Source organism: Thalassophryne amazonica, chromosome 17 (genome assembly GCF_902500255.1).
Source record: "Thalassophryne amazonica chromosome 17, fThaAma1.1, whole genome shotgun sequence".
Lineage (NCBI taxonomy): Eukaryota > Metazoa > Chordata > Actinopteri > Batrachoidiformes > Batrachoididae > Thalassophryne > Thalassophryne amazonica.
In genome coordinates this window covers 71,500,282-71,516,563 of record NC_047119.1, presented here as the reverse complement: position 1 = coordinate 71,516,563, position 16,282 = coordinate 71,500,282, and the positions used below count along the sequence as shown (strand labels likewise).

At 40.5% G+C, this 16,282-nt stretch overlaps 1 protein-coding gene across 1 annotated transcript in view; it reads right to left on the bottom strand.

Moving 5' to 3' along the window:
* Nucleotides 1-4,382: 4,382 nt before the first annotated feature.
* actr1 (actin related protein 1, centractin) overlaps nucleotides 4,383-16,282 on the bottom strand; it is a 113,971-nt gene continuing 102,071 nt past the window's right edge. The window contains exon 11 of the mRNA XM_034191853.1: nucleotides 4,383-4,516. Coding sequence (XP_034047744.1) covers nucleotides 4,414-4,516 — 103 coding nt within the window. The 3' untranslated portion in view covers nucleotides 4,383-4,413. The remainder of the gene's footprint in view (nucleotides 4,517-16,282) is intronic.

The following is a 16,282-nucleotide window of genomic DNA, read 5'->3' as shown; positions in this document are numbered from 1 at the left end:
CACACTCTTAAGGCTATGAAATTGGGCTATTAGTAGTAAAAAAAAAAAAAAAAAGTAGAAAAGGGGGTGTTCACAATAATAGTAGTGTGGCATTCAGTCAGTGAGTTTGTCAATTTTGTGGAACAAACAGGTGTGAATCAGGTGTCCCCTATTTAAGGATGAAGCCAGCACCTGTTGAACATGTTTCTCTTTGAAAGCCTGAGGAAAATGGGATGTTCAAGACATTGTTCAGAAGAACAGTGTAGTTTGATTAAAAAGTTGATTGGAGAGGGGAAAACTTATACGCAGGTGCAAAACATTATAGGCTGTTTATCTACAATGATCTCCAATGCTTTAAAATGGACAAGAAAAAACCCAGAGACACGTGGAAGAAAATGGAAAACAACCAATGGATAGAAGAATAACCAGAATGGCAAAGGCTCACCCATTGATCAGCTCCAGGATGATCAAAGACTGGATATATCAAAATACTTGAAGAGGTCATGTTGCCTTATGTTGAAGAGGACATGCCCTTGAAATGGGTGTTTCAACAAGACAATGACCCCAAGCACACTAGTAAATGAGTAAAATCTTGGTTCCAAACCAACAAAATTAATGCCTTGCAGATGTGAAGAAATCATGAAAAACTGTGGTTATACAACTAAATACTAGTTTAGTGATTCACAGAATTGCTAAAAAAGCAGTTTGAACATAATAGTTTTGAGTTTGTAGCGTCAACAGCAGATGCTACTATTATTGTGAACACCCCCTTTTCTACTTTTTTTTTTTACTAATAGCCCAGTTTCATAGCCTTAAGAGTGTGCATATCATGAATGCTTGGTCTTGTTGGATTTGTGAGAATCTACTGAATCTACTGGTACCTTGTTTCCCATGTAACAATAAGAAATATACTCAAAACCTGGATTAATCTTTTTAGTCACATAGCACTACTATTATTCTGAACACTACTGTATGTGTGTTGCAGGTTGAGCAATAAAAATTTAGCATGTGTTAAGTTATTGTGAAAGAAAGATGAAGTCATTGGTTTTAGTTTGTTTAGGAAGGTATTTCACCTGAGCTCAGTTTTGAGCTTCATGGCAAAGGTTGTGAATACTTGTCATTTACTAGGTTTTTTTTTTTAATATAAATTTGCAAAACGTATGTCATGGGGTAAAATTATGGGATAAAATTATTTTTATTATAGTATTAGTAGTATTATGAAAAATTGTCTTTAAAAGTGGACCTTTAATCTAAAGGTGTGGAGGGGGAAGCACGCCTCCTCCCCCTTTCCGCCTGGATTCGCCCCTGCTTTTCCATCTGTGCAGGAAGAATTGATAATGTGTATTTATGGAAAAAGCACAACTAGATTGAGAGATAGGGAATTTATTTTACATTTTTCAGCATTTTTGTAGTCATGTCATCCTCAGAAAGAGACCTTGGGAGCATTTGGGTGGGGAAAAAAAAAACAAGCGTTAGCACTTGCTAATGTGTAGCGATCAACTATTTTTGCCAGGACCCAAACGGAACGGCACAGTTTGAGAAAAAAAAAAAAAAAAGTCTTAGTAAAGCTCCGTGCAGGTGTGCTGCCATCACTGCACTTTGAGAGACAACAGATGAAAAGTTTGCAGCATCAAACACTGTGGGAGAAGTGGGCATTTCTGTCAAATTGCAACCTCCACCTCACACGGGCTGCTGTGATCGACCCAGAACACAAACAATGCATTGAAAGGTTGACATCACGCTGCTGTAAAGGATTATCAGGTGTCTAGCATCGGAGCAGTTTTATAATTACAAGTACACGTACATACATACGGGAATGGGCCGATACCTGATACTAGTATCGGCATCAGTGCATCCCTACTGGGGATACAAAATATCTTCATATAAAATTAATAACGATATTAAAGCAAACAAACCTCTGGTATTAGAATGGTATCGGTATCAGCAGATATCCAAATTCAGGTATAGGGATCAGATCTGAAGTGACAAAAAAAAAGAAGAAAAAAAAAGTGGATCGGTGCATCCCTACCACTTGGCCAACATGCTGCCCATATCCAACGAGTCCACAATATATCACATAATCACTTTCAGAAATATGTAAAAAAACAAAAAAAAAACAAACAAAAAAAACATTTTCATGATTTTCCAGCCAATTCCTGGAGGGTGGTGATCTGCAGGTTTTCTATCATATTCAGGTTTATTTAAAAAAATAAATTAAAAAAAATAACGAAGAAAAATGCGTGATCGCATGCAGTGAACGAGATAAAGACATCCTCATCACCTCCACAACGATCAATCAAATCACACCTGACCTGTCAGTTTGTTGGTCGAAGATTATGCCCCCCGCCCCCGGTTGTTTTAATTTCTAATACAGTTGGACATGAATCCACAAAGTCTGGATTCCCACCTGAAGTCAGTGAGTGAGACATTCAACCAGCAGCCATTAACTTATTTATTACACAGTTAACTAAAAGTAAAAGCAAACACTTGAATTAATGGTATTGTACTTTTTTGTCATCTTATGGTTTCATGGTTATTCCTTCTGAAACACATTCCACTGTAAACAAGTCCAATGATCCAATTTTTGAAGACACCAAAAAAACAAACAAAAAAAACAAACAAAACCAAAGCGGATGCTTCAGCAGTGCCGACTCGATGGAGTAAAGTGGTTAAAGGCGTGGATCCAGTCGCCTCCCTGACTTTGTGATGCAGACATCTGCTTGTACACAGAGGAGACACCAAAGTTCAGACATCTCAGAGGTTTAGCTTTGAGACCACCAAAGACCATAGTGTTAAAACATAAACCACAAACTGAAGTGCAGTTTGAGCAGCATTTTAAGTCCCGGTCCAACTAACGTAGGACACCGAAGCCAAAACGAAACAAGAAATCTGGACTTACGTTGACTCTCAGACATCGTTTAACCATTGTCCAGCTTCGTTCCTGCAGCTGGCACTTTGTCAGAATTTTCAAACTGATGAAAAATGTGAACGAATCCTGACAACCTCAATTTGTCCGTATTCCGTTTTACTTTCCCATACCATCAGGGTTCCATTTGATTTTTGTCCAACCTCCCAAAGTCCGACATCTTGCACGAACATTGACAATATCTGAACGGATCAACAACTAAAGATTTGACTAGCTGAACGTGACTCGTCCATATGTGGGACGAAAACCAACGTTGTCATACAGAAACAATAGCGGCAAGAATGTTTGATCAACTACTTTATTTACACGCGTTCCAGTCATCTCTGGCTGGGATGTGCGTGTGCGCACGTTGTAGTGAAAACAAACCTGTTGTCAAGACAACCAGATCCTGCACCTGCAGGTGCTGTGGACAGCACAGGTTGGCACTCGGTCTGATACCCGCTGTCAAGTCACATCATCATGAATGTTTAATTTTGATTTTGTTTAATGCATCAAGGTCGATGTTTGCTTCATGTCTTTTGTTAGTTTTGGTTTTGTTTCGTTCTTTTACGCGGCCTGCACTCACAGGCTTTTCGGTGATGGGAGAAGTGCAGGCTCATTTGTCCACTTTTTGACGATTTGTGACTTTTTTCTTTTGTTCAGCTATCGTCTTGTGCTGTGCGACCGGGCCCTAAACCTGACAAAAGGACATCTTGGAGCATCATTTCCCATCAGCTGAAAGTCACACTCGGAACATCTGTGGGCATGTCAAGAAGAAGCAAGCAAGTTTTTTTTTTTTTTTAAGCCAATTTGTTAATTTATCCACACGTAGAACACCTTCATCAGGATGTTGTGTTTGTGTTACAGCGGCTCATTGGTAACCAAAGAAGAGACACTGGGAGGTGACCACAGTTCACTCCTTTGATCACTTTAGTAATCGACTTGCCACCAAACTCATTTACAACCAGGACTTAAAGTCTTTCTCCTTCCGTCTCATCACTGAAACCTGACCTGGCATACTGCATGTCCGCCATTTGTCCCTGCACTGTTAACCTCAGTCAGGTGGCTCAGCCAATCAGCAGCTTTGAAGAGACCATGTGACCACAGGGCCCAGAGAATCAGAAGATAAAGAGCTTTGGGTTCCGAGGACCTGGATGCAGAAAAACCGCTGTCTAGTACTACAGATCGTAATTAACACACAATACCATCTGTCAGACACTTTAAAACAAAACAAAAAAACCAAACAAACAAAAAAATGAACATGACCAGAAAACAAAAATCCACATCTTCGGTTTGGAATGAAAATGTCAACAGTAGAAAAAGAATCACTGACAATAGATGTACTACATCATACAGGTTTTATAGGCGAGACAGAAATACTTCAAAGTGTGTGTGTGTAGGGCAGGTACAGCTAACTGTGGATCAGAAGCAGGTGGGACCATGAAGCGTTCAGCATAAGGTTTGTGGATATGACTGGTGCAGGAACATGGGGTGTGATGGGGACATCTGAGGACAGTCCTGGAGTAACTTTAGAAGGTCTTCCTGTGTATGGCACGTGCTCTGTCTTCCTCATATTCTCTCTTTGACACCCACATCTTTTTAAAGGTGTCCAAAGATGCCAAGATAGAACCACTGCAGGGAAACAGAAGAAAAGCAATCAAATGAGGAATTATCACGTTTCAACATCTAATGCAGCAGGGGGGGGGGGGGCATGCAGGACAGAAAGGTCAGAGACATGGAGTAGGCCAGGGGTGGCCAAGTTCAGTCCTTGAGAGCCACCTTCCTGACACTCTTCGTTGTCTCCCTGCTCCAACACACCTGAATCCAATGAAAGACTTGTTAGGAGACTTTTAATGAGCCTTTCATTGGATTCAGGTGTGTTGGAGCAGGGAGACAACGAAGAGTGTCAGGAAGGTGGCTCTCAAGGACCGAACTTGGCCACCCTTGGAGTAGGCTGACATAAAAAAAAAAAATCCAAAACTGGTTGAATTGCAAATGCTGGGAAGGGTGTGCGAGGGCTCCAAGGGGATGCCCCTGGGAAAAATCTTTTGAAAATGATGTATCAAATAGTACAATTTGAGCACAATTTTAAACATGAAAAGAAGAATAGAAGAACCTTTACTGTCTGTTGCAAAAAGATCACAGAAATTCTTCTTCAACAGGCTCATAAAAACACATTAAGTACTTACAGAAAATGACAGCATCTGGTCTTATTGTGTTCTGCGACAGCAGAGGGGGGTGAAAGAGTTCTTGTGTTTTGTGGGGACAGAGGGACTTTATATCACTGCAATATCACCCAAGTCATCCAGAGGCATACATATTTAACTTATGGTTCAAATTTTAACCAAACTAATTTCGGACAAGTTATTTAAATTAATGTCACATCTGAAGTTTTATAAAGTGAAAATATCAGATATATGTTTTAGTTTTAAAGTAATGCGCTAATTTTTAAGGTTTTAGTGTGGATATATGCTGTGTCCAGGTGCATTATGGGTAAAGGATAGAGTAATCTCAGTACGTTCATGACATGAGAAATGCATTTCAGACACTCTGTTCAGGCTCCACGGACAACAGCATTAAACTCTAGTGCCTAAAACTCTTGTGAATATATTCTCTGGGTTTATAGACATTATTGTGTTTGTGTTTACTAAATTCCACGCATCTTAAATGTAGCAGACACGGATTATCTGGAATTTTGTTTTGGCAAGTTTTTACGGTCTCTACTGCCATCTACTGGCTAGTAGTGTTCTTAGCAGTATTCAAACTGAAGCTGGGTTGATATTTTTAATCATTGTACTCGGTTCCAGCTCAAACTGTACCACAGAACCGCACAGTGTAAAAGTTCAGAGCGCCCGATTTATGTTCTCATACACACTGTATGTTCAAAAACCACACGTCGGACTCGTGTTTCCAGAAGCAAAACATAAACAAACTTTTTTCAAATTTAATTTACATTTCTTATTTTTTACAAAAACTCTTGATGGGAGACAAAGTTAAAAAAAAAAATACAAGACAGGTCTGCGGTGTTTGCACTTGCACAGTGCGAGCGGTTGGATGCTTGTAGCTCTTCAGCAGCGAGATACCTGCCTCATGACGGCCGACCAGAATATCAAACAGGTTTGATTTTCATCTGACCATACGATCAGCGAGCAGGAGGTGGTCGTCAGATGTTAAACGCAGCTTGTTACTCCATGTATACTAAACCTGAAACTCAGTGCGATCCAAAAAATTCTCGCACAAATGAAAAATCAGCTGAAAAAGGGCCAAAACTCGCACAGTGTAAACCCAGCTTAAGTACTGAACGTCTGGCACCAGTAGATCATGACAGTGTTCTATTTATTTTGACACTGGTTATCTAATTACAACTTGGCTTTTTTTTTTAAATTCCTGTTTTTACAAATAAAAAAAATGGAATATTTTACAAAAGCACATTTATCTGTAAACACTAACCCACGACACACGTCATATTGCCTTGGCTTGCCTCTACTGGTGGTTGGCTCTCACTGCGGTATTGTATCACTTCCTGTTCCGGAGCACAGCGGTGTTTTGCTGTATCTGTTAGCTGTTTAATCTGCGCAGTTAAATTGATCTAGTTACCTAGATAACGATTTGTTTCACAGTGTAATCTTCATGTGCCTTAACTAAAGCACTCCCTCTGCTGAATCACCTCTAAATTATTTACACATTATTCACTTTGTGTGTCTTTAGGAATCCGCTAGCTTAGCGCAGCTACTAGTTCTTAGCCGGTTTAGCATGGCAGCTTCTCCTGTCTTTTCTGCACTTTTCTGCTCTGGGTGTGAAATGTTTAGTTATTCCTCGGCCTCCTTTAGCAGTAATGGTACTTGTAATAAGTGTAGCTTATTCGTAGCTTTGGAGGCCAGGCTGGGCGAATTGGAGACTCGGCTCCACACCGTGGAAAATTCTACAGCTAGCCAGGCCCCTGTAGTCGGTGCGGACCAAGGTAGCTTAGCCGCCGTTAGTTTCCCTCTGGCAGATCCCGAGCAGCCGGGAAAGCAGGCCGACTGGGTGACTGTGAGGAAGCGTAGTTCTAAACAGAAGCCCCATGTACACCGCCAACCCGTTCACATTTCTAACCGTTTTTCCCCACTCGACGACACACCCGCCGAGGATCAAACTCTGGTTATTGGCGACTCTGTTTTGAGAAATGTGAAGTTAGCGACACCAGCAACCATAGTCAAATGTCTTCCGGGGGCCAGAGCAGGCGACACTGAAGGAAATTTGAAACTGCTGGCTAAGGCTAAGCGTAAATTTGGTAAGATTGTAATTCACGTCGGCAGTAATGACACCCGGTTACGCCAATCAGAGGTCACTAAAATTAGCATTGAGTCGGTGTGTAACTTTGCACAAACAATGTCGGACTCTGTAGTTTTCTCTGGGCCCCTCCCCAATCGGAGCGGGAGTGACATGTTTAGCCGCATGTTCTCCTTGAATTGCTGGCTGTCTGAGTGGTGTCCAAAAAATGAGGTGGGCTTCATAGATAATTGGCAAAGCTTCTGGGGAAAACCTGGTCTTGTTAGGAGAGACGGCATCCATCCCACTTTGGATGGAGCAGCTCTCATTTCTAGAAATCTGGCCAATTTTCTTAAATCCTCCAAACCGTGACTATCCAGGGTTGGGACCAGGAAGCAGAGTTGTAGTCTTACACACCTCTCTGCAGCTTCTCTCCCCCTGCCATCCCCTCATTACCCCATCCCCGTAGAGACGGTGCCTGCTCCCAGACCACCAATAACCAGCAAAAATCTATTTAAGCATAAAAATTCAAAAAGAAAAAATAATATAGCACCTTCAACTGCACCACAGACTAAAACAGTTAAATGTGGTCTATTAAACATTAGGTCTCTCTCTTCTAAGTCCCTGTTAGTAAATGATATAATAATTGATCAACATATTGATTTATTCTGCCTTACAGAAACCTGGTTACAGCAGGATGAATATGTTAGTTTAAATGAGTCAACACCCCCGAGTCACACTAACTGCCAGAACGCTCATATCACGGGCCGAGGCGGAGGATTAGCAGCAATCTTCCACTCCAGCTTATTAATTAATCAAAAACCCAGACAGAGCTTTAATTCATTTGAAAGCTTGACTCAGTCTTGTCCATCCAAATTGGAAGTCCCAAAAACCAGTTTTATTTGTTATTATCTATCGTCCACCTGGTCCTTACTGTGAGTTTCTCTGTGAATTTTCAGACCTTTTGTCTGACTTAGTGCTTAGCTCAGATAAGATCATTATAGTGGGCGATTTTAACATCCACACAGATGCTGAGAATGACAGCATCAACACTGCATTTAATCTATTATTAGACTCAATTGGCTTTGCTCAAAATGTAAATGAGTCCACCCACCACTTTAATCATATCTTAGATCTTGTTCTGACTTATGGTATGGAAATTGAAGACTTAACAGTATTCCCTGAAAACTCCCTTCTGTCTGATCATTTCTTAATAACATTTACATTTACTCTGATGGACTACCCAGCAGTGGGGAATAAGTTTCATTACACTAGAAGTCTTTCAGAAAGCACTGTAACTAGGTTTAAGGATATGATTCCTTCTTTATGTTCTCTAATGCCATATACCAACACAGTGCAGAGTAGCTACCTAAACTCTGTAAGTGAGATAGAGTATCTCGTCAATAGTATTACATCCTCAATGAAGACACCTTTGGATGCTGTAGCTCCTCTGAAAAAGAGAGCTTTAAATCAGAAGTGCCTGACTCCATGGTATAACTCACAAACTCGCAGCTTAAAGCAGATAACCCGTAAGTTGGAGAGGAAATGGCATCTCACTAATTTAGAAGATCTTCACTTAGCCTGGAAAAAGAGTCTGTTGCTCTATAAAAAGCCCTCCGTAAAGCTAGGACATCCTACTACTCATCACTAATTGAAGAAAATAAGAACAACCCCAGGTTTCTTTTCAGCACTGTAGCCAGGCTGACAGAGTCAGAGCTGTATTGAGCCGAGTATTCCTTTAACTTTAACTACTAATGACTTCATGGCTTTCTTTGCTAATAAAAGTTTAACTATTAGAGAAAAAATTACTCATAACCATCCCAAAGACATATCGTTATCTTTGGCTGCTTTCAGTGATGCCGGTATTTGGTTAGACTCTTTCTCTCAGATTGTTCTGTCTGAGTTATTTTCATTAGTTACTTCATCCAAACCATCAACATGTCTATTAGACCCCATTCCTACCAGGCTGCTCAAGGAAGCCCTACCATTATTTAATGCTTCGATCTTAAATATGATCAATCTATCTTTATTAGTTGGCTATGTACCACAGGCTTTTAAGGTGGCAGTAATTAAACCATTACTTAAAAAGCCATCACTTGACCCAACTCTCTTAGCTAATTATAGGCCAATCTCCAACCTTCCTTTTCTCTCAAAAATTCTTGAAAGGGTAGTTGTAAAACAGCTAACTGATCATCTGCAGAGGAATGGTCTATTTGAAGAGTTTCAGTCAGGTTTTAGAATTCATCATAGTACAGAAACAGCATTAGTGAAGGTTACAAATGATCTTATGGTCTCAGACAGTGGTCTCATCTCTGTGCTTGTTCTGTTAGACCTCAGTGCTGCTTTTGATACTGCTGACCATAAAATTTTATTACAGAGATTAGAGCATGCCATAGGTATTAAAGGCACTGCGCTGCGGTGGTTTGAATCATATTTATCTAATAGATTACAATTTGTTCATGTAAATGGGGAATCTTCTTCACAGACTAAGGTTAATTATGGAGTTCCACAAGGTTCTGTGCTAGGACCAATTTTATTCACTTTATACATGCTTCCCTTAGCAATGCCGTCTAATAATACTGCCTTAAATTTTCATTGTTACGCAGATGATACCCAGCTTTATCTATCCATGAAGCCAGAGGACACACACCAATAAGCTAAACTGCAGGATTGTCTTACAGACATAAAGACATGGATGACCTCTAATTTCCTGCTTTTAAACTCAGATAAAACTGAAGTTATTGTACTTGGCCCCACAAATCTTAGAAACATGGTGTCTAACCAGATCCTTACTCTGAATGGCATTACCCTGACCTCTAGTAATACTGTGAGAAATCTTGGAGTCATTTTTGATCAGGATATGTCATTCAAAGCGCATATTAAACAAATATGTAGGACTGCTTTCTTGCATTTACGCAATATCTCTAAAATTAGAAAGGTCTTGTCTCAGAGTGATGCTGAAAAACTAATTCATGCATTTATTTCCTCTAGGCTGGACTATTGTAATTCATTATTATCAGGTTGTCCTAAAAGTTCCCTGAAAAGCCTTCAGTTAATTCAAAATGCTGCAGCTAGAGTACCAACGGGGACTAGAAGGAGAGAGCATATCTCACCCATATTGGCCTCTCTTCATTGGCTTCCTGTTAATTCTAGAACAGAATTTAAAATTATTCTTCTTACTGATAAGGTTTTGAATAATCAGGTCCCATCTTATCTTAGGGACCTCATAGTACCATATCACCCCAATAGAGCGCTTCGCTCTCAGACTGCAGGCTTACTTGTAGTTCCTAGGGTTTGTAAGAGTAGAATGGGAGGCAGAGCCTTCAGCTTTCAGGCTCCTCTCCTGTGGAACCAGCTCCCAATTCAGATCAGGGAGACAGACACCCTCTCTACTTTTAAGATTAGGCTTAAAACTTTCCTTTTTGCTAAAGCTTATAGTTAGGGCTGGATCAGGTGACCCTGCACCATCCCTTAGTTATGCTGCTATAGACGTAGACTGCTGGGGGGTTCCCATGATGCACTGAGTGTTTCTTTCTCTTTTTGCTCTGTATGCACCACTCTGCATTTAATCATTAGTAATTGATCTCTGCTCCCCTCCACAGCATGTCTTTTTCCTGGTTCTCTCCCCTTTTTCCTTCCCACTGTCGCCAAGTGCGTGCTCACAGGGGGTCGTTTTGACCGATGGGGTTTTTCTGTAATTATTGTTTGACTTTTGCCTTGCAATATAAAGCGCCTTCGGGCAACTGTTGTTGTGATTTGGCGCTATATAAATAAAATTGATTTCATTTGGAAATGAGGCTTGATACATTGTGATACTTTTCGCATGTACTACATATTGTGTTGAAAAATGCTGTAAAACCTAAGGCATCACACATGTGAAACGGTTGACCCTCACCTGTGTGTGTGTATATATATATATATATATATATATATATATATAAACAAATGCTATATAAATAAAATTGATTGATTGATTGATATTAACGTGTTGGTTTACATAATGAATGACAACCAAATCAGTGTTAGCGGAGGCACATTTTACCCAGAATCCTTTGCGATCTGTCTGTGTTTGTTACAAAACTTCAGAATTAGTGCATTATTCAAAATTAAAAGATATATGTTATATTTTAACTTTGTACAAATGACAGAATTGACATTAATAGAGTTATTCTCTCAATATTCATTTTATTTATACACCAAACCATAACTCAGCATTGCTTTATTTTCCAAGACCTCTGCCTGACAGCAGCGTTGTTATTGAGTAGAGAGTTGAGCTTTGTGGCTCCGCTCAGCTTGCTTCTGTGCTGGAAGCCATGTAGTAAACAGGAGCTTCCAGCAGGGGGCAAGATGTTCAAAGACAGAAGTGCTGGGTCACTGTTTGGGTCTGTTGTCGCTTTTGATGCTTCCAGAAGTGATCCTGGTGTTAAAACGCAAAATCAGCTTGTTTGTAGTTGCAAGTGTACCAGAGACAATACTGGAATTTATTGGTTATCTGCAACTTCTGATACATTTTTGGGTGGTTTATCATTTTATCATTATCAAAGACAACTTTTCAGTTATCTGATTATCTGTTATCGAAGTTAATTTTTTGGTTATCTGTGCCCACCACTAGGTATTTGAATGATTGAACCTACTCCATCATCTGACCCTGGATGCTGAGTGGCTGGAACAGTGAAGCTGGTGTTTTGTCTCGGCCCCCACAGCACAGCTCCTTGGTCTTAAAGATGTTCAGTTCCAGAAATCCCACCTCCACCTTGAATGAATCTGTAATACTGCGCATCTCACTGCTGTCACATAATCCTTGTACATGTCCTGCACTACCCTAACACACTCCTCTACCACTCCAGACTTCCTGAAGTTATTGTACTTGGCCCCACAAATCTTAGAAACATGGTGTCTAACCAGATCCTTACTCTGGATGGCATTACCCTGACCTCTAGTAATACTGTGAGAAATCTTGGAGTCATTTTTGATCAGGATATGTCATTCAAAGCGCATATTAAACAAATATGTAGGACTGCTTTTTTGCATTTACGCAATATCTCTAAAATCAGAAAGGTCTTGTCTCAGAGTGATGCTGAAAAACTAATTCATGCATTTATTTCCTCTAGGCTGGACTATTGTAATTCATTATTATCAGGCTGTCCTAAAAGTTCCCTAAAAAGCCTTCAGTTAATTCAAAATGCTGCAGCTAGAGTACTGATGGGGACTAGAAGGAGAGAGCATATCTCACCCATATTGGCCTCTCTTCATTGGCTTCCTGTTAATTCTAGAATAGAATTTAAAATTCTTCTTCTTACTTATAAGGTTTTGAATAATCAGGTCCCATCTTATCTTAGGGACCTCGTAGTACCATATCACCCCAATAGAGCGCTTCGCTCTCAGACTGCAGGCTTACTTGTAGTTCCTAGGGTTTGTAAGAGTAGAATGGGAGGCAGAGCCTTCAGCTTTCAGGCTCCTCTCCTGTGGAACCAGCTCCCAATTCAGATCAGGGAGACAGACACCCTCTCTACTTTTAAGATTAGGCTTAAAACTTTCCTTTTTGCTAAAGCTTATAGTTAGGGCTGGATCAGGTGACCCTGAACCATCCCTTAGTTATGCTGCTATAGACGTAAACTGCTGGGGGGTTCCCATGATGCACTGTTTCTTTCTCTTTTTGCTCTGTATGCACCACTCTGCATTTAATCATTAGTGATCGATCTCTGCTCCCCTCCACAGCATGTCTTTTTCCTGGTTCTCTCCCTCAGCCCCAACCAGTCCCAGCAGAAGACTGCCCCTCCCTGAGCCTGGTTCTGCTGGAGGTTTCTTCCTGTTAAAAGGGAGTTTTTCCTTCCCACTGTAGCCAAGTGCTTGCTCACAGGGGGTCGTTTTGACCGTTGGGGTTTTACATAATTATTGTATGGCCTTGCCTTACAATATAAAGCGCCTTGGGGCAACTGTTTGTTGTGATTTGGCGCTATATAAAAAAATTGATTGATTGATTGATTATACAATACCACAACTCTTCTGTTGGCACCCTGTCATAAGGTTTCTCTAAATCCATAAACACACAATGTAACTCTTTCTGGCATTCTATACTGCATCAGTATTCTCAGAGCAAACATCGCATCTGTAGTGCTCTTTCTCAGCATGAAATCAATATTGCTGCTCACAGATCACCTGTTTTCTAAGGCTAGCTTCTACTACTCTTTCCCATAACTTCATGCTGTGATCAACTTTATGCCTCTGTAGTTACTGCAGCTCTGCTCATCACCCTTCTTAAAAATAGGAACAGCACACTTCATCTCCACTCCTCAGGCATCCTCTTACTTTCCAAGATTTTATTAAACAATCTGGTTAAAAAGTGTGCTGCCATCTCTCCAAGACATTTGCATGCCTCCACTAGAATATCATCTGGACCAACTGCCTTTCCGCTTTTCATTCTTTTCATAGCTGCCCTCAACTTCATCCTTACTAATCCCATGCACTTCCTGATATACTCTCTCCAAACCATCCAGCCTTTTCTCTCATTTTCCTCATTCATCAGCTCCTCAAAATATTCCCTCCACCTTTTCAACACACTTTTCTCACTTGTCAGCACATTACCATCTGCCTCTTTTACCACCCTAACCTGCTGCAGAAACTTTCTTGCTCTGTCCCTTTGTGTGGTTAATCGGAACAAGTCCTTTTCTCCTTCCTTACTATTCAACTTCTTGTACAGCTCACTAAATGCCTTTTCCTTAGCTTTTGCTACTTCTCTTTTCGCCTTACGCCACTTCATCTCCTTGTACTCCTGTCTACTTTCTTTATCTCTCCGACTATCATAATTCCTTCATGCCAACCTCTTTCTCCTTTTGCTTTCCTGAACATCTGTTCCACCACGTTTCCTTGTCTTCCTTCGGCTGTCCAGATGCCACCACATCTGCAGTACCTGTGTGCACGTTCCCCCACTCTTAAATGTCACCCTGTGCTCCTTCCTTTTCTTAATGTAGGTGTTCACCACAGCCATTTCCATCGTTTTTGCACAATCAGCTACCATGTGTCCTTCCACATTCCTGTCCTTGATACCATATCTACCCATTACTTCCTCATCACCTCTGTTCCCTTCACCAACATGCCCATTGAAGTCTGCTCCTATCACCACTCTTTCATGCTTGGGCACACTCTCCACCACCTCATCTAACACACTCCAGAAATCTTCTTTCTCCTTCATCTCACAACCTACCTGTGGGGCATATGCAGTGATGACATTCATCATCACTCCTTCAATTTCCAACTTCACACTCATCACCCTGTCAGACACTTGCTTAGTCTCCAACACACTCATAACACACTCTTCCTTTAAAATGACCCCAACACCAATTCTCTTCCTCTCCTCACCATGATACAACCACTTGAACCCACTGCCGATGCTCCTGCTCTTACTTTCCTTCCACTTGGTCTCTTGCACACACAATATGTCTACCTTTCTCCTCTCCATCATATCAGCCCGCTCTCTCCCTTTACCAGTTATACTGCCAACATTCAAAGTCCCAACTCTCACTTCCATCCTTCTAATTTTCCTTTTCTCCAGCTGTCTGGGCACACGTTTTTCTCCTCCTCTTCTTCACCCAGCAGTACCCCAATTTCCACCGGCACCATGTTGGGCAACGGCACCAGTGGCAATCGCCGTTAACCTGGGACTCGACCAATCCGGTATGGAAATTCGATTTGTACTCTGCATCTTTGTTTTTGGCTTGTTTTACACCGGTGTAACAGTATAATACCCCCCCCGGGATAGCTTCCCCCTCACCCTAGAAATCTCTCCCCACCAACACCTGACAGGCAACATTCCAACATTCCACTCTTGGAACTCCAAAATGAGTTCAGACTGAAAGAGCTAGTGCCACTTAACACTTTAAATCACTCTTCATGGCTCTGACCTGTAGATGTTATACCTGATTGTATTATCTCATTCAGGTGTCTGTTTTAACTCTGCCTCTTGGCCAGGACACTATTGAAAACGAGATTCTTCATTTCAATGAGTTTTATCCTGGTTAAACAAAGGTGATAAGGCCCAGTCAGGATAGAGTAACCTTTAAACTCTATATTTCATGGATGTTTTATGGTCCCAGATGAAGGTATTTGATTGATGGTGAACAATATTGGTATTCTTTCTGTATGTATCTATCATTATCTACAATAGTAATATTTCCTATTCTGAAATCCCCCTTCCAAATATGCTATACAAATATATATATATATATATATATATATATATATATATATATATATACCTGATTGACAACGTGAAATATGTGATGTGATAGAAAATACTCTAATTTAGTTTTGGATAAAATATCCAGATATGTGTAGAACACACAGTAGTGTGTGCACACACACACAACCACATACACACAGACACAATAGTATGCAAAGAAACGTATCTTTAAAAATCATAATGAAAATGAGGGGCCTATAAGTTGTTTAGTTGAACCTAGTGTTTGACCTTCCTGTGACCTTGACCTTTGACCTTGAGCTTAATCCTTTTGTGTACTGAAAGGTACCTTAATAGGACTGCTATATTTCAAAAATTGCAACCAGGAAAGTTGTGTAGTTGAAATTAGTGTTTGACCTTCCTGTAACCTTGACCTTTGACCTTGATCCTTTTGTGTACTGAAAGGTACCTTACTAGGGCTGCTTATATGTGAACTTGCAAGAGTCTGCGATGTAAACTGTGTGCTGCACAGCGAGTTAAAGGTGAAAAACGCAATGATTACAAACAATTTATTTTTCAATTTATTAATTTATATAGCGCCACCTCATTACACTCAGAATGTACTGGCTGCACACACCATGTGGCTGCAAAAAGTGTTTTCCTTTTTGTATTTTACATATTTACAGAGTGAAAGTCGCAGGAAAAAATTGCACTCATTTGCATGACAACTTTTCATTCATGACACAGAAGTCAAGCCACAGCGAGGACACAGTTATACAAAATTTGATACTACACAGCAATGCAAGTAAACTGACTGAGCAATACTCAAAACTTATTTGAACTGAATGGACAACAACTACATTCAATAGCAGAACAACTTTGTCATTCACAGCTATAGATTCAAAACGAGGTTCTAGATGATATGAGGTAAAATAATAAATTTTAATATTGCATGCCAGTGCTATGGATGC